This window comes from Chroicocephalus ridibundus, chromosome 3 (genome assembly GCF_963924245.1).
Source record: "Chroicocephalus ridibundus chromosome 3, bChrRid1.1, whole genome shotgun sequence".
In the NCBI taxonomy this organism is placed as follows: Eukaryota; Metazoa; Chordata; class Aves; order Charadriiformes; family Laridae; genus Chroicocephalus; species Chroicocephalus ridibundus.
In genome coordinates this window covers 2,849,614-2,870,754 of record NC_086286.1, presented here as the reverse complement: position 1 = coordinate 2,870,754, position 21,141 = coordinate 2,849,614, and the positions used below count along the sequence as shown (strand labels likewise).

At 44.8% G+C, this 21,141-nt stretch overlaps 1 protein-coding gene across 2 annotated transcripts; it reads left to right on the top strand.

Annotated features, from left to right (window-relative positions):
- The first annotated feature begins 4,854 nt into the window (after window positions 1-4,854).
- On the top strand, window positions 4,855-16,679 carry LRRN4 (leucine rich repeat neuronal 4). Of its 2 annotated transcripts, XM_063331225.1 has the most exons (6): window positions 4,855-5,001; window positions 6,274-6,997; window positions 8,217-8,421; window positions 9,915-10,052; window positions 11,191-12,305; window positions 16,470-16,679. In XM_063331225.1, the coding sequence occupies exons 2-6, from the start codon at window positions 6,310-6,312 to the stop codon at window positions 16,499-16,501; spliced, it is 2,178 nt and encodes a 725-aa protein (XP_063187295.1). In that variant the 5' UTR covers window positions 4,855-5,001; window positions 6,274-6,309; the 3' UTR covers window positions 16,502-16,679. The 2 variants fall into 2 exon arrangements, with proteins under 2 accessions (XP_063187295.1, XP_063187293.1); XM_063331223.1 differs by lacking the exon at window positions 16,470-16,679 and having other exon boundaries at window positions 11,191-13,966.
- The last annotated feature ends 4,462 nt before the right edge of the window (window positions 16,680-21,141 follow it).

Below are 21,141 nucleotides of genomic sequence, written 5' to 3'. Positions count from 1 at the left end.
CAGCATTTAACAGAACTAAAGCTGAATAAATGCATATTTTAAAGCTATCTTACTTGACTAACACTTGCACTGGGAACAGAAAACATTCCATCAGTGTTCCAGAGTCCTGCAGACTGAGCTATCGCAACACAAGTAGTGATTACACAGTTGTTCAAAAATGTAGCACCCGTGTCTACCTTCATCCACTTAAATAGTTCTCTTAAGGCCAGAGGAGATACCAGACACCTAAACCAAACCATTAATCTTGGCAAAACTGGATTCAAAAACGTTGATCTTTTGAGGAACTTTGTTAATTTCCAGACTGTAAAGATTGCTTTACATACTATTTAAAATTACTTGCTTGTTAGAAAGACCTCTGAGTGTCTGAGTGTAGGCCTTTCCATTTTCTGTCCCTGTTAGTCTGTTTCACTCTGACACCTAAATCTAAACTAATCCTCTTCATAAATTGAGTAAGGAGCTGAAACATCTGTAGAAATGATGTTACTCATGTATGTAATGCAGAATACAAAGAGATTACTTGGTGATACTGTGCCTGAGGAACCAGATCCCTAGCAGCCAGCTCTGCCTGCTGGGGGGAGCCACACACATCCACCAAGAAATGTGGTTCTGCCCTGCAATGCATCAGTAAAGCAAGGGGAGACTCAAACGAGGAGGATTCGTGAAACTGCTGGACAAACCAAACGGACAGGTGTTGTCATATCACCAAAGGATGCTGCAGAAATCACTGCATAATTCCTAACCATCCCTGGGACTGGATAGCCCTGGTTTTTCTGTCATGTCCTCTGCTTTTCTCCGGTGTCTCTAAGTAGGCTGCAGTGGAATCACTCCCAATTTGTGCCAGTTTAAACAAACTATAGCTTTACATTTTGCAAAAGAAAGAGCCGATACAGCCCGCTTCCCAGCCCTCTGTACTTCCCTCTCCTCAGGACTTTTTACAGTTTTCCTTCAGTAGAGGACTTGCCCAATTCTCACTTGCTTGACACAGGCCAAGTATCTTCCTTGGAGTGTGCGAACCACCTATAACGGATAGTCCAAGTCCAAACACTTGCAATGTTTAAAACCTGCCCAAGGGTGCTGTGGGAGAACTGAATGCACACCTTAGTGCCAGCACTTCTTCCACAGGCATCTCTCTTCCAGACTCTGTCTCCACTGTGGCTCCTGAGCTGCAGCCGGGATTGTCACTGTGCCTGTGTTGGAGCCCCTCATTTGGCAATGACAGGCTCCCGTAAATTGTTCATCGGGAAGTACAGCCCCGTGCTTGCCACTCTCGGAGCAGAGCTTGTCACACGACCGTTGCATGAAAGCCGTGTAGTTGCCACCTGTCAACTAAATGATCTGAACACATGTATGCAGAGACAGGAGAACTTTGAATGTAGTTCTCATTAGCAGAGTGTGCGGCGCATTCTACTGCTAAGCAAACACACCTCCTTGCAGTCCAAGTTGTCTGGGCTGGGATTTCAGAAATGATCAAGTATTTCCGTTTTATTTCCTGCCCCTCCCTCAATCTCACTCCATGTGTCACTGCCTTCCCAGTAAAGGCTTCCCGCTGCTCTGCGAGGAGGAACTCTGCCAGCTCATCCGGCGGGCTGTAAGCCCCCCCCCGCCTTGTCATTTTAGCTGTACGGGAATGATCTCTTGCTGCTGTCCTCTCTCCAGGTTTCTTTAGCTTATCAGCTATCTCCCTCCTCGCTCCACTCACCTTGCAAGGCTTCTCCATGACAGGTAAGGAAGGCTTAGGAAAGGAATCTGGTTTTATCCAAGCGTGTCCCAGCCAGACGTTCCCCTTAATACACACAGGGTACCACACCCTCCCTTAGTCATGCAATAACTTGATTAGACTTGGCTGTCCTTGTTTGTATCACCTGATTTATACATAGGGTTACAGACCATAGGCTCAGTGGTCTATAGTAACAGAGTTATTAATTGCACAGTGCCAGATGTGTAAGATGTTTTACGCAGAGAGTGAAAGCAGGACAAGGGCGTCTGCCCTGAAATTTCGCAATGCAGACAAAATCCTGGACAGGAATGTTGTTTAGATGAAAATAAAAACCTTTAGGAAACTAATACCTCATCTCAGCTGCAACGCTATTCTGTCCATCGTGTTTAATTAAACCGAAGTCAGGTCAGAGTAAAACACTACCCGTGTCAGATGGCTGCTGTCTGTTCTTACTCTTAACAAATTCCATAGGGAATTTCACCGCTCCTTCAGCATGTGTTACTGCAGCAGACAACACACCCACCTCAGTTTTCTGAAACCTCAGGCTAAATAACCCTGTTCTTACATCCTCACCCTGTTCTCTGTAGGTAAATGTCTTGCTTACGCTTGCTCTGTGGACTGACCTGAAAAATACTTTTCTTTTGTTGGCCTTAAAAGCCATTCTCCAGATTTTTTCAGCATAATTTCATTCTTAACCATCACTTGGATCACGGCCAGCGAGAAACATTCATCACTTAAACTTTACAGCCTCGGACCATCCTCGCCTTCTCCTGCTCTCCCCATGCCCTGCTTATCCTGGTGTCACTAAGGAATGCAGGGCTCATCCCCAGCATTCCTGCAGGCACAGCGGTTTTGTGCAGCATTGAATCAGCCACGGGGAGGGGGCATATGGTTCAGCTCTTTGTGCATCATCCATGCAAAAAGGCTGACAAAAATGCCTGCCTTTACTAAACATTCCCCCCCCCCCCAGGTTGCCACTGAAACTCTTAGAAAATTAGAAAAAAGGAAAAGAATAATCTGAAGAAACACAGGGATGTGAGAACAGGCCAAAGTGACTCGCAAAGGGGAAATCTCTGCTTCCTGCTACCAGATGATTTCAAAGAAACTGGTGAGAGCAGGCTGCTGTCTGCCCAGGGAAACCTCCACCAATACCTGGGCAGCTGTTTGGGACACAGTACCGTAGCGGTAATATTCCAGATGATTAGTTTGCAGCTAGGCAAGGAGCTAGGAAAATACAATGCCTCAAAAACGAGACATCCAAAAAGCAGAAACAAAGGTGGAAAATGAAAATAACAAAAGCTCATTTTCCAAGGGTGCTCTGCTTCTTGCAAGAAGCTCTCTGTAACACTCAAAAACCAAGCACCTCTGCGCAAAGACTCCACCTGGCTTCCACCTTCACTGAGATGAGTGGCCCGCTTGCTAGGCTGCTTTTCCAGGTTGCTTGTCTCAGTCTCCAAAATGAAGTCAGTAAGGTTGAACACATTAAAAGTAAGGCAGCGTTTGGCTCACCAGGTTTCATGGATTCGTTTTTAAAGAGATTAAAAACAATAAAATAACCAATGAAAATGGCCTGTCTGTAAACACTGAGCTAAGAGCAACAAACGCAACACGGGTACTTAATAGTCCAAGGCAAAGTGAGGGCACCTTCCTGCTTCCCGGCTTCCCAAAGAGAAGCTTTGCAGCCAGCAGCTCTGCAAAGCCAGAGGCAAGGCAGGGTTTCCACTGGCCTGGCAGAGACTGGATTTCTCTCCTATTATAGCAAATTCTTCAGATTTTTTTAACCTGCTTCCATTTGCCCTTTGAACCACAGATCTCTGAAGGTACCTGTTAGTGCGCACATGCCTGGCCTGCACGCTGCCCTAAACCCAGGCCTGGACCTGCTCCACCAGGGTTAATCTCTGGGATTAGCCCCTCATTTAGGAAACTATTTGTCTTGCCTTCGAGCCGTTCCACACGGGAACAAGGCGTACATCTCACCCAGCCTCCAAGGGAACCGCAATGGCTCCAGAGAATCTTGCTAAAAGACGGTATCTTGTTCTGTGGATGTTCTGGTGTTTTTCAAGGCTCTCTCCCCATGCAGATAATGAACGACATGGTCAATAGATAAGGCCTGTGTACATGCAGACTCAAGGTTTTTGGGAAAGCAAGACCTTTATCTGCACTTTGGCACCAAAGCATACAGGTCTGCGTTGCCTTCACGTCATGGATCTTTTTTGTTGTCCTGACAAATGAAAAGCACTGGCTACTGTTCTTCCTGGAAATTTTAATCATTAATTGTCTTATAATAGCAACTGAACAACTGCCCTTTTGCTTTTACTTTGTAACAATCTCTATTAATTCATCCCTTTCCAGTTCCTAGCTTTACTCTCAGCCCTTGACCAGCCTAACTATTATTTGAATGGTGGGAAATGCTGGGAAACACAACTCAGGGCAGGTCCCTTGGTAGGAGATGCTCTACATCCTCAGTTTTACTTATCCAGCAAAGGATGAGAGAAGGAGCAGTAAGGGAATTCTCCCAAGTCATGCGGTATGGCAGATGCAGAACAGAGAAAACAACCCACGCACAGAGGGACCAGGAGAAGCCTCCCAAGTCTGTCACGCACAGCGTGAAATGCCACAGGCCCTCTCCATCGGCAGAGAGAATTCCTCTCTGCAGGAGCGCCAGGTGAGAGTTTTGCTTTTGACATTTCCCAAGGGCCTCCTTAGAAAAGTCATTTGTCCTGCATGAACATTTTCAGGACTTACTCCCAAGTGCAAGAGTCTTAGAGAGACATATAAACACTTGAAGCCTTTTATTGGCGCCTAGAGAGCGACCAAAGCCCGTGTCAGCAGACAAAGCCTTAGCTTTACATCATCCTGACCTGTCAGCAAAGAAACACAGTAATTCCTCTCCCTTCCCCCCCGTCAGTGGAAGACGTGAGAATTGGGACTAAAGACTCTGATCTTTTCCCTTTACCCCCCTCTGCTTAGACAAAGACAGACAGAGCAGCCCTGCCTGAGTGTTGGGAAATAAGAGCCCTCCCACCCACCTCCTGCTTAGGGCCAAGGGAGCGGGAAAGCTGCCTGGAGCCACCCCCTCTCCAGGCAGGGGAAAACTGGATGCGGGGGAGCGAGCCTGGAACAAACCTCGCCTGCGCTTGTGGGCAGAGCCGCGAGCAGGGAAAGCTGGGAACAGAAAAGAGGCATTTCACGCTCTCGGCTGAGTCACCGAAGTGTATAAAATCAAGGCCAGGCAATCGGAGTCACGCAGAGCAGAGGCACGAGGCATCAGGACTTCTGGACAGGTACGTGCAAGCGGATGCGGTTTAGAGCCAGGGACTAAGATTAAATCTAAAATGGGGATCCAGCAGTTCCATTCCTCCCATCCTCTCCCTACCATGTGCTGGGAATCCAGCAGCTCCGGTGACCAGGAAGCCCTGAGGCTGCTCAGCTCTTGCCCAGTTCCAGATGACAAAAATGACACAGGCAACCAAATTATACTATTTTGCTAGTCCCTACTTTAAACCTGGGATGGCAGCAACAGATGACGGTCTGGGCAAGACCTGGCACCATTCATGGAACAGCAAATAGCTATTAAGGTTTGGAATAAGTCTGAGATATTTCATAGTACATGGGGATTCAGTCACCCGCCTACACTGCAATATATTTTTGGATGAGGAATGAACATTATGATGCCTGGTAGTACAAAAGACAGCTCAGTAAGAAAAGCACTAGTTTTGGGCTGTTGTTAATTCCCTCCTCTAACACAGATTACCTGCGCAACCTCGGACAAGTCATTTAGGACTCTTTTTCTTTTTTTTTTTAAATGCCAAAGACAAAGCCGGAGTGGGACGAGAAGGGAGCACAGGGAGAACTATAACACCGAGTAACATGCTTTTTGGTATCAAGGCCTTTGAGGCCCTATCCCCGTTTCTGACCACTTTCACTGAAACATGGTTCAGAAGCTGCATTTTCAGCACATCCTTTCCCCAGGAGCTGGAGCGTGTAGCCTGTCTGCGGCACCCACCAGCAGCAGGGCCCTAGCCCTGCCACCGCCTGGCGGACAGGCTCCAAGGCACTGCCAGTGGGTCAGGAGCAGAGGAGGAGGGCGAGTTTCAAAGTGCAGCTCTCCTGCAGCTTGTCCAGTATAGTACCAACGGGTATTTTTATACTGGAGTAGCACCGTCACTCCCTCATACCCCTCTACTGCACAGAGGCAGCCGAGCAGAGACTCTGGGGAGCCCACCTACTACGCTGCTGCTGTTCTGGGTGCCAGACTGGTACCGAGGGTACCAGCGTGGGAACCAGACATCTGATACAACTTGCTTGCTCTTGGCATGAAAAACTGTAGGTATGCTTAGACTGAGATCGCATGATAGTTCTGTCCCCAAGGGTGCATGTTTACTTAGGCTTAATTACAGAAGAGACATTAATTATCACTTCCACTGTCTGGATGCAATAGGAAAGGACTTAACAAATGTTTCACTTTTAAATAGCTTGCAGCTGCCTGGAGAGATTTAATTTAGCTCTTAATGCTGATGTTTTGTTTTCCCCTCCTTGAAACAAAAATCGAACAGATCTTGCAAGTTCATTGCAAGGCACCTGGGAAAAGAATGTTTTCATCCTTGCTCATCCTCGCTCTGCTGGTGGGGAACACAGCGTCGGGCCCGGTAAGCAGAGCAGAGTCTGCAGCATCCAAGGATGTCACCACCTTTTTCCAGCTGGCTCAGGAAGCCTCTTGGGAGAACGTTAATCTCACCAGCATGTCCTGTGAGGATAGGAAGAACAAGACCTGGATCACCCTGCAGCTGACCAACAGCAGCCTGACAGCTTTCCCCATCTGCCTTCCAGAGGCCCTGGAGACCTTGGATCTCAGCAACAACCTCTTAGAAGAGGTGAACGGCACAGACATAGCAAACCTCCCGCAGCTGCGCAGCCTCTTGCTGAGGCAGAACCATCTCCAGGCAGTTAGATGGGGATCCAAAGCCCTCAGCAGTCTCATCTCCCTAGATTTAAGCTTTAATAAACTGTCATCTGTGCCACCATGCCACAGCTCCGCCCTGCCTAACTTGAGGTTTTTGTCCCTGGCTGGAAATCCACTGATTGAAATCCAGCCGCTGGCTTTTTCCTGTTACCCTCAGCTACAGTTCCTGAACCTTTCTGCAACGCTGCTCGGACAGGATGACAGCAGAGGAATTGAGGAGTCTGCTTTTGCCATCAGTGCATCTCCCAGTGAGGCCACAAACAGGCTTGGAAACACCATCAACATGCTTGATCTGAGTGGGACCTTTCTTGAGAAAAGTAAGTTTCTGAATTTCCCACTGTGAACATGGGGCTTGATCAGGCTGGGGGGGAGCAGAAGCCTTGCTGGGACAATGGCTCCCATCCTGGCTGAGCCCGAGGTGGAGGGGGAACACCCCACACCGAAAGCTGCAAACAGCTGGTCCAAGCGTGCAAGGCTCTCTCCAGCTGTGATGCAACAGCTGGGGGGAAACCCGCTGCAGACCAGACTCACGAAGGAAGGGCAGAGAGCAGACACCATCAAACAGGACTGTTTGTCCCACTGTAGTCCCCCACCTCTGTCCTAATTCCAGTGTCAACCCCGAGATTAGCTCTGGGACACGCGGGAGGAAATTCATTTCTCTTTCCAGACACGCTGCTGAAAGCTTTCTCTGTCTATCGCCACAGTTATGTTCTGCTTTATACCACTGCAATGAAGTTGCACAGAGAGAGGCTTTTTGTGTCAACCACAACCAGCCAAATACTTCCGCACAGGGGAGACAATCCCTGCCCTGAGCAATTTACAGCATGATTTTCTTCTTTTGTCTGCCTCCCCTGCCAGCCTCAGTTTATAACTGAGGTGCTGGGACAGACAGATGTTAGATGCTTTGCCCAGCTGCTCTCAACCTGGGGCAGAGCCAGGACCTTAGGGACTCCTCAAACCAGAGGTTTCACCTCAACTCACATTTAACAGATACACCACCAAATTTCCTCCCTGGATTTGCCTAATCCCTCTCGTGGTAGCAAGTTACACAATTCAGGCATGACATGGAAAGGTGCCTTTTTATAAGACCTGTTCTTTCGGATTCATGCCTCTCAGTTCTCTTTCCTGTGCTAGAAGTAAGTTACTTGCCTTTCTCACACCAGTTACGACTTTGTAGACCTCTCTAATCTCCCCCCACCCATCACTTCTCTGAGCAGAGAAATCCTTGTTCATTTAATCTCACTTAATAGGAAAGCTATACCATTATCTCTTATCAGCTTTATTGCCCTTCTATCTTCCCTTCTTTTCCTCTGCCCTATGACAGCATGAGCTGCAGGTAGTATTACAAAAATGTGATTGCCACAGGTGTTTATACACTGGTGTACTGATGTTTGTTCTATTCCTTTCCCAAAGAGAATAGCTGCAGAAGACCACAGAGATATTTTACAACTCTATGAATAAAAAACTTTTTTCTAGGCAGAAATCCCCAGCCATGTTCTATTTAGGCAACAGGTATAAATCTTTTTTCTGCTTCAGTTCAACCAGAGTGGACCAGAGACTTGACCAATCTCAGATCACTTCACCTGACAAAGATGTCACGATTAAGAAGTCTTGATACTGACTTCTTCAAGTCCATGCCTGGTCTCCGAGAGCTGAACTGTCAAGACTCCCGCTCACTGGGTTTCGTGAGGACAGAGATGTTTGACAGTGCTCCTCATCTGAGCCATCTCTCGTTTGAGAAGTGAGTAGTCTTCTTTTTCGTTCTTCCTCATGTAACGTTGCCTTTGCCTCACAGCACCATGGTGCCTGGGAGCCAATTTTTATGCAGAGTTTGCTTGTTACCAAATATTTAGGAAGGAGGTGTGGGATTGCATGCCATGGAGAAACACGCTGTCTCATACTCAGATATGCCATGTAAAGCCTGTGATGTAGACCTGATACAGCAAAAGAGCTGATACAGCCCAAAGAGGTGGCATGAGACTCATAGCACAGTTAGTGGTTGCTTGAGATCGCATCCATCATGCTCCCATTAGATTAACATAGATCCACTGAAGCCCACTTGCGATACAGACCATGCTGCCAACAGCTACAATGGCAATGTCTCACCAGAGGAGAAGCGGGTTGCTGGAGATTCCTTGCTCTACAAAGGATGAATGCTGACAGTTTCCTAAAATCTGCAGTCAAAAATCCTGTACCTCACACTTTTAGTGTGAGAGATTAATCTAGTTCCTAGCTCAGCATTAGTAAAAGCAATGGCTTAGTCCTTATTCCAGGGGTAACAGCTCAGTGTGATTTACTTGATGTGTTACACACCTGTTGAAATACTAAGGGAAACAAAAGTCTGAAAGTGATTTATCAGAATAAGAGGAGGTAAACTGCACATAGAACAGTCAGTATAAAGGAAAAGTGTTCTATAATATAGGCCCAGATTATAAGCATATCAGAAAACAAACACTAGAGCACTGGCTGTGCTCTAGGAACAAGTTTCAGGAAAATAAACCCATTCAAGCAAAAAAACCCCACCGAATTCCATTCCCCACTAGATTGCCACACTGAATTTACACAGCACTTTACAATATCTGCAGGAATACCAGTTCAAAGTGCTAAAAATCAGGACCCAAACAAAGGAGTAGCCGTTAAAGTCATAGAGAGCCGTTAAAGACAAAAGAGAGCATCATCTGAGCACTCAGACTGCAGGGAGGTCACATTATCACACTCTTTGTGCAGCTAGGACAGCTTAACAGTAAAGGCAAGCAAGGTCTTCCTGTATTAGTCATTTGACTTTAGTAGGTGAGAGTCTATATTATGAAAAAGGCAATTAACATGAAGAGGATGATTAGCATAGAGAAAGTCAAGCCATTACGAGCAGCCTGAGAAAGAAGCTAGAGAAATGGTATCGTATAAAAGTGTAGCTGAATGCACAACGGCAGAAAAGAGATGATCTTTCACAGAAACGCTAGCTCCTTTCCCTTCCAGTTGCCATCTCTAAAGGTGTTATCCCCTTACAATGCTTTTGTTACGATTTAACACACAGCAGCTACACTGTGCAGATTAAGAGAGATGGGCAGGGATTAGCCTGGCCTTTAAAGTGCAGAATGGTGGTGTTGATAACTAGCTACTTCCAAGGGAACTGGGAACAGTGCTTTGTGTTTTATACAGCTCGGATACTAAGCACACTCCAGTCCTTGGAAGGTAGCTCAGCGCTTGCTAATTATTGCATTTGTCATCTTGTAGCTGTAACCTGAGTTCCTTTAATCCTTGGAATATCAATTCATCGGATAGCATCATCATCAACTTGTATGGAAATCCTCTGTTATGCGACTGCCAGCTCTCCTGGCTGCTCTCCAAGCCCAAGAAAGTTGTGCTGCAAAAGTAAGTGCGTTTGAGATAAACTAATGCTCTTCAGACATAACTTAAATGCGTAAGTCATTTGGCGACCAAACATTCACTACCATCTAAGTTATTCAAAGTCCTTGTGAGTTCTTCCCTTCCACAAGAGGTAGAAATGCAAAATAAAGTCCCCTGCAGGGACAAAGCATGGCTGAATTATACTTGAATGTGGACACATACACCTAGAACAGTATTAAGTGTTATTAGCTGTGGATTCTACTTTAAGATAAGAATAGCTTATTTCCTCTCTATTTCGGTTCATATTTCTCTATTAGCTGGAGATAAAAACGGGCTGCCTTGGTGGCCTTGATGGGCCAGCACTGGAGCAGGAACTGGAAGACTTTGCAAGAACTTTAGCAAGTTATTTCCTCCTTGCCTTTGCATTCCCAAAGCCTACATCAGCACAGGCAGTCAACAAAAGCCCTTGCAAATAGCACCATTTGTCACCTATTGTCTTCATGCTCTCCTACAGTTTAACAGACTAATTAAAATAGGCTGTAGTTAAAAGAAGTACTTTGCATATGTATGATCTCTCCTCCTTTTGAAAGGCCACCAAGAAGATTTGTCATCCGAAGAGAGCAGGGAAGTAGATTACAAAAAGTAGGTTGTTTCTCATCAGGATGGGTTTAGCAGTTGCATTCTTTACAAAAACATGCAACGTCTGAGTAAAGAACTCAAGCTTAGTCATTTAAAAGCACATCCTGTGTCAGCACAGCTCCAGCTGCCTAAACCAGCTGGCTTAAGGATCTTGGGGACCTTGCTACATCTCTCTGGATGTGTTCCCCTCTTAGTGTGGCATTAAAGTCTGACCCTTTACAACAAGTTGCCTTGAACCCTGACACTCATGCTAAGGTTCACAGTCCTTGCACCAAAGGATGCTTCCTCTCAGGCAAAAGATATTTCTGCACCTTACAAAAACAAAAAGGCAGTCAGCTAAGTTCCCAGTGCTGTGGAAAGCCATCTGTCAAGCACAGGACTATTGTTAAGACAATGTAGCTTTGGTCTGGGTTCCATGAAGGCTGTTTTTGGACAGCAGGTTGCCAATTCCAATCCAAGCAGCTTTAAAGGAACCTGTAATGATCTTCTGGATCTTGTTTGTTCTAACTTGTCCCTTCTGCAGGGCTTGGGAGACATTTTGCAACACATCCCAGGAAGATTGGGGCAGACCTTCAACATCTTTTTCGCTGCTAGAGCTCTATGATAAATGCCAGTCTGAGAGAAACATTACGCTGCCTGATTCAAAAACACCCTCTCCTGAACATGATGCTTTCAGCCAGACCAGTTACGATGCCACTACTGTACTAACAACAACAGCCTCTGCTCCGCTAACCAAAGACACTTATACCAGCTCCATCATTCAGAGGAATGTAATGAGCACGACGGGAGTCAACCCCACTGAGATGATGCTGACAAAGGCCAACAGCTCCTCCCACAAAGAGGAGGCAGTTTCCGAATCCACCAGCAATTCCCCTTCCTTCAGGTCCATAACCACCTCCCCGGGTTTTCTGCAAGAGCTCTATAGTCAGTCCTCAGATTATGGCTCCACGAGTCAAACTGAAACAGATCAGCTAAAGGGAGAGCTCAGAACAACCGATGCGACATTTCCCCAGGAAGCCCCATTGAACCAGTCCACTAGTCATTATTCTACTCAAGCAACAGGAAAGCCCACTACCACTCACCATTATATCCACTCCTTGGCCACTCACGCTGGGGAAGGTACACCACAAACGAGCCTACCACAGCTGAACTCCACGAGGACCAATGCTCAGTCAGAGCCTGCATCCGCCAGACCACTGATACAATATGTAGATGACTACGATTATGATGAACAATCAACGGAACCACCGGTGCAACTGGCATACACCACCTGTGACTACAACCCTTGCAGGCACCTTCAGAAGCCGTGCAGGGAACTGCAAAGTGCATCCCAATGTCTATGTCCTGGCACGTCACGGGAAGATGAAGTTCCAGATCCGCCAAGGCTCAGAGAGGTGTCTGAAGTTACAGACAGCTCTGCACAGATACGTTGGTGCGCCCCAAATTCAGTTGTTCACACCTATGAGCTGATGCTTCATGCCCAAGGCAATGAGGACAGACAGTTTGTCCTGGACAATATTTATTCCACAGCAAGGCAGTACACTCTGTATAATCTATCACCATACACCACTTACCACATTTGCGTGACTGCTTCGAACAAAGCAGGGTCAAGCCAGACAGCAAGACAGGGGATTCCAGGTAATTCGTGCACCAGATTTAAAACAAAGCCCAGCTACAAGTCTGTCTTTGCTGCTCTGTCTGCAGCAAGCGGACTCTTTCTCATTTCCACTATCATTTTATCTGTGTGCCTGTGTAAGGCATGTAAAAAGCCTCAGAGTGAGCAATATGGTACACACTTAGTCTCTTACAAGAACCCAGCATTTGATTATCCATTAAAACTACAAACCACTAATTAGGTCTAGGTGATTGTTCTACACATCCAAAACTCACTGTCTCTATCACCTTGGTATGTTTTCATGAGACTCTCAAACTGTCCTTCAGCAAAACTATGAAACATCAGACTTCATAGCCCTTATGTTTCTAAGGGAGAGAAAAAACACACACAAAAAGAAAAACTAATAATGAAGGTAGTCAAATAGAAAAAAAGCCTTTGGACTCTTGTTCATGTGCTAAACAGCAGCAAAGCTGGACACTAACCTTGAAAAGTTGTTTTTATAATCACCTACAAATACACTGGCATACATTTCACACAGCGAGAGGCTGCCTTGCCAGCTGCCTGCCTCCAGTATCTCTCACAGATACAGTCTGCTGAAAGCAGTGATCCAAGATGCATCTAGCTAAGCAAGATAGACTCTGCTTTTATTCACATAAGTGAAGCTGAGTTTTCAGTTTCTTCTAATGTCCATATAAAGGTATTATCCAAAAAGAAAGCATTACTGGAAGGTGTGAGAGAAAGGTCTCCATGGGCTCCGTGGCAAGGTGGTGTGCAGATCTAACTCCATTAAATAACTCCGGTCACTGCAACTGCCCGGCCCAACTTCAGTTCAGGAAAAAGAAACATGAAGATTAATTGTAAAAACGGACAGTGCAGGATCCTTAGGGCAGGGATAATTGTTTTGTTCTGACTTTGTGTGATGCTTTCCACAACTGAGGCTCCCGAGTGCTCCCACAATACCAATTTGCAGGCAGCGGGGAGTTTGCAGTACGGCAGTAACCCACAGAAGGGGAGAGCACGTTAGCATTTGCTTCACAATTGGTGTTAAGCAGAGATGATTGCTCAGTCCCATCTACAGATTTACCAGGCTGATTATTTACCTCATACAGAGGCAAAGACCCAAGTAATGAAACGATCTAATGACTATGTTGCTGAGACTTGAAAAACTGAAATCCCATCTACTAGCAGCAGACAGTTATGCCGACATTTTTCAAATGTACTTTTGGGCGCTAATTTCTGCTACAAAAATAGTAAGAGACACTGAGAGTCCCGGTTCTTCAGCAGCTTTTAGCTTGCCATTAAAATTCAGAGACGTTTGTGTAAGGGGAGGCATTCATCCCGATCAAATACCACCTATTCAGAGACCCACAGGTTTATGTGTTTCTGCTGCTATATACTGCTGTGGCTGTATAGATACAATATGTAAAATCCTCCCAGATCTCAGAAAGTGAAAGGTGCTATACAGTGTAAAAGAGTCTCTCTTCTGTTCAATCTTTTTTTTAATACTTCCAATATTAATGGAAATAAAAGCTACAGAGTTGAGTTCTTGTTCTTTGCTAACTATCTAGATCTTTGTGTTGTCTTTACCATCTACAACATTTAGCCTGAGAAATTAACTCAAACATTTTGTTGTTTTGGAACAAACTTTCAGCATATAGTAAAGTAATGTTTTTATTATGGTAAATTTGTGTTATCTGATGTCATAGGAGCTTTCATTTTGTACGTGCACAAGGTGGCCCATGCTGTCCTCCCCTCTACTGGCTTGCAGTCCTTTCATGCAAGTTTGTCCTTTCCCCTACACCAGTGCTGGCAATGACACCATCAGTGGACACTGCAAATTCCTGCCGTGCCTGTCTGGAGCTTGGCTGAGCCCCATGACTCAAAACTCACAATAGAGGAGAACTCCAAATGAAAAAGCTGGGATGGCATCACCTTTCACTTTGAAAATCTCTTTCACATTCTGGTAGTTCAGACCTTTCTTTGTTTGGACTTAGCTTCTCATATTTATTTCCAGCCTGTTTTTTTCCTGCATTTTCTGGAAGGTGTAGTGAACAGGCGCAGATGATAATTTTAATTTCATTTGAAGTGAGCAGGAACCTTCAATCTTTGACTCATGTTATTCCAAAGTGGGGCAGAGATCATATCCCTTGTGTTTGTACAACATAGCCCTAAGAGACCTTGACTGGGGTCTTTGGTATTACCAGCAACAGAAACAAAGTGGAACAGAATAAAAGATTTGTGAATAGAAATTTATACAGTCTTGAAGATTAGCTCTAGAGGAGGAGGACACAAAAAGACACTGCAACTGAAAATAACAATTGTTCCAGCTTAACTATGAGTTAGTCAAAAGCAACAGGACATTATTTAAAATGAGATTTTGAGAGGATATGTCTAACTACCCTTTGCAGCATTTTAAGTCATAATGGATGTAACACCTAACTAGAAAGCTACAAAGCTAAGCAGATCTGCCAGTAACAGGATTTGACTTTCGTGCAGTCAGTGGCCAGGGGACGCTCCAACCTGACACTACCTGGAAGCGCCACCTCATGCCAACCTCCATTCTCTGGAACCTTTCCCCACTGTGAGATGCAGGTTTATCACAATCGATTTTCCCAACCAATTTTTACCCAGCCTCTCATGACTTTTCACAGGTCTCACACATTGCCTTCAAGCCAAGGCAACACGTCAGAGCCTTCCATTCTTTAAAAGTGCCCTGCCAGGGAGCCAAACAAATAAATAAGTCTCACTTCCAAGTCCCCCACTTGCTCCAACTTAAAGTAACCCTCAACAGCCCGGATGAAACTGATGAACCGTCCTGAAGCACAGATCCCCCAGCCAGGGGTAGTGCCTCTCTCTTACCCAACCACACGCTAACCTTTCAGAAGTGGGATGTAAGAGATTTACCAGCAAGATTCAAAACATGGGATTTTTATTTATCGACACCTATGGTTAAGTATCAGTGCTTCAGGTGCAGAAGTTCAGGGATTTTTCCCCACTACTTCTTTATAGTTTCACCAGAGTTTATTTTAGTAATGACCAACTTTACTTTGCTGTCATTTTTGCCTCTATTTGGATCAGTGCTTCTCTTGCTTCACTTTTTCCTGGTATTTGTGCTAAGCTACAAATACTCTTCCTTGGATATATTATATATACACTCTGAAATAATTTTCAAGTTATGAAAGCTAATAGCTTTATTCTGCTGTACTTCAAAAATTCCAGCTTGGATAAAAAAGTCCTCCCCTGTATTCCCACCCAGAACCTGCGTGTTTTGTAAATAGCTGCTGCAGCCCAAAAACGGGAAAAATGACAGTTATTCAAAAAGGACAACTTACCCTTGAGTAAGTCATAATATTTTCAAAGTAAGTATTCAGGTGAAAAACCCTTCTTTGAAAGCACTGCCTCTTGCTAGTTATTAAAGCTGATGTATACTTCTAGCTGCAGCTACTGATTTAGAAAGTAAACCCTAAAAAGCAAGCAGTATTTTAACCAATAGGGTAAAGTTACCTTGAAGCCCATTTTCTGGCTTCTACATCATCCAAGTACAACTGCGGAAAAAAATTACTATCACCCCCATTCCCCAATCTCAAAACCCAGAGCTGTCTGTCAGTCTTGTAAACACAACTAATAACCAGTTTGGAGGTTTCCTGTATTTTCATTACTGTGGATCGACAGAAGCGGCGGAGCCAGCTCTCACAGCGCTGCTTGGGATTGGGGCAGGGAGGAGAGCAACCAGGGAGCTAAACGGAAACCTTCCCACCCACACGTAAAGCCATGTTAGAAAGTTGCCCAGCTCTGCTCTGCCTGGTTGTTCCTCCTCCTCCTCTTCCTGTTTGCACCCGACAGCAAATCCTGTTTGTACCTCCAATTGCAAAGACATCAACCTTTGGCAGTGTGGCTGGGATACCCATACATCTCTGAAACAATTTTAAAAGCTAACAAAAGCCAACCCGTTAAGAAAAAAAATAAACAACCAAATTAATAAACCACTTACTGTTTCACAGTTCAACTTGTCCTGATTCTCCATGAGAGGAAGATCCCTTGGGGGAAGCGCAGAGAGCGTTTAAATAGGTTTTTCGAAGAACTTGTGTAATTTTTTTTTCCTGGGTTTTCTTCCTAAGAAGAAAATGTTATCTGCATTCCTAAGAACCTTCTCCATTCACTTGTCAATGTTTTTCTTCTTTCTACAGGACCAAGTTCAAGCAAAGGAAGTCCAAAATAGCCAACAGTGCCTGTGGGTGCATCCCTTGAGTGTCATGACAGAAACTCATGCTGCTCCATCTCTAACTCAGCATTTGAAAATCAGTCACTAGGTCTCATGGAGTCTCCCAGCAGAAACACTGGGAAAAGGAGCTGATCCGTGAAAAGGCACGTGATGGTTGATCCGTGGTGGTTGGACTCGATGATCCCAAGGGTCTTTTCCAACCTAAATGATTCTATGATTCTAAGGCGCTGATCTGTGAAAAGGCCTCCAGGGGAAAAAAACCCAGCTCTCGAAGGGCCAGAACCCACGCAGGCAAAGGCGTCGCTGGCTGAGAGGGAACAGAGAGGGACAACCTTGCCTTTGGTGCTACAAATGCCATTTGGAGAAGCAGTCACCGAGAGGCCTGTCCTGGGCAGCAGAAGCAGGTGGGTGGGTGCCCAGAGCAGCAGGACGAGGTGCTTCGCCCTCATCCGCCTCAGTGACAAGAAGGGAGCCTGCCTTTGAGAGCTGTCCCTGGCCAGAGGCGAGAGAGGCATTTAACGGGCCTGCTGGGAGACGATGCAGCCCAAGGCAGGGAGCTCACATCATACCACTGGCTTTATCAGCCTCTCTGTGGAAGGATGTGAAAAATTAAACCATGCTGCTCACTCGGCAAGCACTGCCCTGGCACAGACGTACTCCTCCGCAGCGGTCTCCGGAAAAATGCATTCATGTGGTGCTAGAAGCAAGCATGCTCTGAAGGTTCAGGATCTTGCTTGTCAAGAAGCATAGGATTTGCACTTTACCTGTGAAATACAGAGATATTTATCACAAGCGCGAACATGTTTCATGTTTGCGGAAACAGATATTCATAAAAGAACATGTTCAAACTCCTGGTACTTTTTCTTTTCATCAGCTGTCCAAACTATGCAGAGTTTGTTCTGAAGCAGGGCAATATATTACAACAGTAATTCCAACCTCTTTAAAAAGTAATCCAGCAGGACAACAAATAACAATATTCTTTTGAAATACACTCGGGAAACAATCCCTTACAGCAAGGCTGGTGTTCTGCTGTCATCTAGAGGGAGAGGGTGGAATCATCTCCCCAGGTACTTTCCCACATGGAAATACTCATTCTTTCACCTAAGAACTTCAGCTTGCACCCTCCAGACCAAGCTCTCTAACTTGCACTACCCGTGTGCTCACCCGTGCGTGTCAGTGTATCCTTACCTATTACCATTAATACCTATCACCATTATTAACATTTGTTAACATTAGATGGGAAAGAAAGCAGAAGGGCTTAGAATTAACAGCAGCAACAGTCCCACAGACTGTTACTCAGCAGCTGATCCATCCCTAATTCTCTTTGTAGCCTTATGACCGGGAATTTCTCTGCCAACTTGACACTGCTACGGAAAAATGTAAACTTAAGAGCAAGTGATCATCAGATTACTGTCTGGGAAAAAAACTGGTAAATCAATCTACAACTGCAATAAGATTTTTTAAAATATTGTAGATTTTGGAAACGCATCAGATCACATTCATTGCACTTAACACAAAAAAAAGGCAAGAATGGTTGTTTTTTTGATTCAGCACAGATAAAGATCAGCAACAGTTAAGTGTGTTTACATTATCTGATATCTTGAATTTCATTTTGCATATAATATTACTGTGGAATACTACAATAATTGGATGGGGATCTTCTAAGCAACTCTTATCTGCTTCAAAAAAACACTGATGATTCAACTGATGCTTGTGGATTATGCAGATGCAGGGCACGGCGTCTCTGCAGCGTCTGGTTACTCAGCACACGAACAGATCGGTGCTCTGGGCCCACTGATATGCATAATTGATCTGCCCATCTGCAAAACGTAGGTTTTTGCATGCCCCAGCTATGGCACCTCTGAAGAGTTCAGGGGCTGCCAAGAAAGCATGAACTAAATCATCTCCATTTTCACTGCTAGAGTTGACCAACCCATAACTGCAAGCTGACATTTCCCATGCCACCATACGTTTTTAAGAGTGCTTTGACAATGCAGCTACCTTTAAAGTACCATCTTCAAAAAAAAAGGTCTGAATCCATAAGAACCCCTTATACCAAATTCTTCACAGGATTAGCAATGTTTACCCTACTGTCTTAGCAGAGCAAAATCATCATAAATAGGGTGGTTTTATTCTCTTCCAAACCACAGTGCAGCATTGTATTTTGTGCTGCTACCTAATCCTCACACTTCAGTGCTGGATGACATTATCTACTAGTACGCGTAAGAAGATAATACTTGTACGGCAATTTGTGTATTTCCCAACATATTACAACAGTACATATCCTTCTTTAATGGGTGAGCAGACTTTTCAACTGCTTATCACGACTCTCAGATTATATTTTTTAAAAGAACACAATGGAGGAAAGAACCTCAGAAAATTCTAACAAGAAATGGAGGGAGCGTGAGGAAAGGAGTAAAAAGTCTTCACAATACATAGTCCATCGGATATACCCAGAGCAGGAGAGAACCGAAGCAAATCAAAAGAAATCAAGTAAAAGAATCCCAAGAAAAATCCATAAAACAGGATCCCTCATTCCCTGTCTCCTCCAGAAGGTGGAAGCAGCGATGCAGCTATCCCTGCCACGCAGGGGGGCACAGCTATCCCTGCCACGCAGGGCTCTAACCAGGGCACAGCGCTCAGACACCAACAGCCATAACCTCCGGGATGAAACTCCAGATAGAAGGAAAAAAAAACCAAACAAACCCAAAAAACCGAAAATCACACTCCGCACCAGGTAGAGACTTCCTTCTTCTTTGAAAAACTAAAATCTACTTGCTGCGCAAAATATTTTGTGCTGGGAAGGCACGAGTATTACACTTATTAAATGTTTAGAAACTACTGGCTCTTATCAGAGCATGATTAAGTAATGGTAATTAACTTATCTAAGGCCATTAGGTGAAATGATGTCACCCTGTCTTTGGCAATCATTCCTTATGCTGTCATCACTACTGCCTTGAGAATACTCGGCGAGTTATCTCCAGGAAAAAAGAAAAAAAAGAGCCTATATGAAACTTATGTTCATATCCAACCTGACGCAAGTGCAGTAAGTAGTAAAGATGCACATCCCGGGCATTTTTTCCCTTGTAAAAAGGACAGAGATGCAAGTATTCCCAGAAGCCCCATTTTGTCCTAATCACAGGATTAGGTGTCCACTGATGACATTTACGCTGTGAAGGTTGTCCATGCTGTTTGTATTACACTAGAACTAGCAAGGTCCACTTGATATTAGGACCCCATTTGACAAGATGCTGCACAAACAGCGAGTAAAAAAGTTTACCATCCAGTTGCGCTAGACTAGAAATAATCGGGGAAGGAAAATCAAGAGAGAGAGGGATGACGTGATCTGCCCAGAATCACAAGCACCTTGTACAACAGTTAGCTATCAAAAAAGTTTCATGTCGACAGTGGTTCATTGCTTCTGCCTGAGTAAAATAAAACTCTGAAGTCACAGAAACATTGTCCCACTGACGAACATCCCAGAAGGACTGAGCTCTGTCCTCGTGTACTGGTCTTGGCACTCTATCCCAGCCCAAACCAGCACACCTCAGTGCGCCTTTAATTAAAAATCTCTCCTCCCTGTGCAGCTGGCTATTTACACAAAGCCAGAAAATGCAGTTTCTACCCCATTTAGTCAAAATTGGCTATAGGTCCGAGTGCTATTTGAAGGACAGAGTACTAAGCGCACAAATCTCATTTTTTTAGGAAACTAAGCTAAAAAAAATTACAACCCCAGAACGATGTGTGTGGGTGTTTTCTGTATGATTTGTTATCATCTCACTGCTCCTTGGAAATGCTGGAAAAGGTCGGAACAGCCAGAAATGATGATAAGAGGGTAAGAAAAACAATACCATTTGCAGGCAACTGCAAGTCTAAACCCAGCTCTAAAACAAGTCTGGAAGGTTTCTGTGAGCGCTGGCTCTACACATGACCTAAAACCAAATTTGGTCCTTTGGATCTATCGTCTCACACCTCAACCTTCACCCTGACATGAAACTGAACTTCATCAGCAAGTCTGATTGATGTGAAGCCGCCTCAGATAACTCTCCCACAAGCAACACCAAATTATGAATACCTAAGAAATGTCTCTCCACAACCCTCTGCCTGGATCAACATTAACAACAGACACGCAGGTCAATGGGACATTGCAGTAGGAAGCCTAACCATAATGCTGCCCCTAAAGACACACTAGTAAAAGAAAAAGAAAGTAATCTTTATGTCACATTAAATGTAGTGGAAAACTGAGTAGTAGCCAAAGTCCTAAACAAAATTCAACAACTTGATAGCCCTCCATATCTGCTCATCTAAATTACAGATAGCAGACACAAAACAAGCAATAAAACATGATGCACAGCCTGGGACAGTCTACGCCCAGTGACACCTTAAAACCTGCAATGACCTAAGATCAAACCAAACTCTAGCCAAGGAGCTTCTATTGGACACAGAACAAGGCAGATGAAGACAACAGCAGATGACAACAACCTCTAAATTAGCCAGACAACTCCTTTTAAATCCAGTGCAAACCCGATCGCACAGACTAAGGTTTACAAAACCCTTAATCCTACCTCTGCCCTGAAGCCCAGCTTTAGAGAAGCAACCCTGCCAGACCAAAATTATTAGTAGGAAGGTAGCTGCTA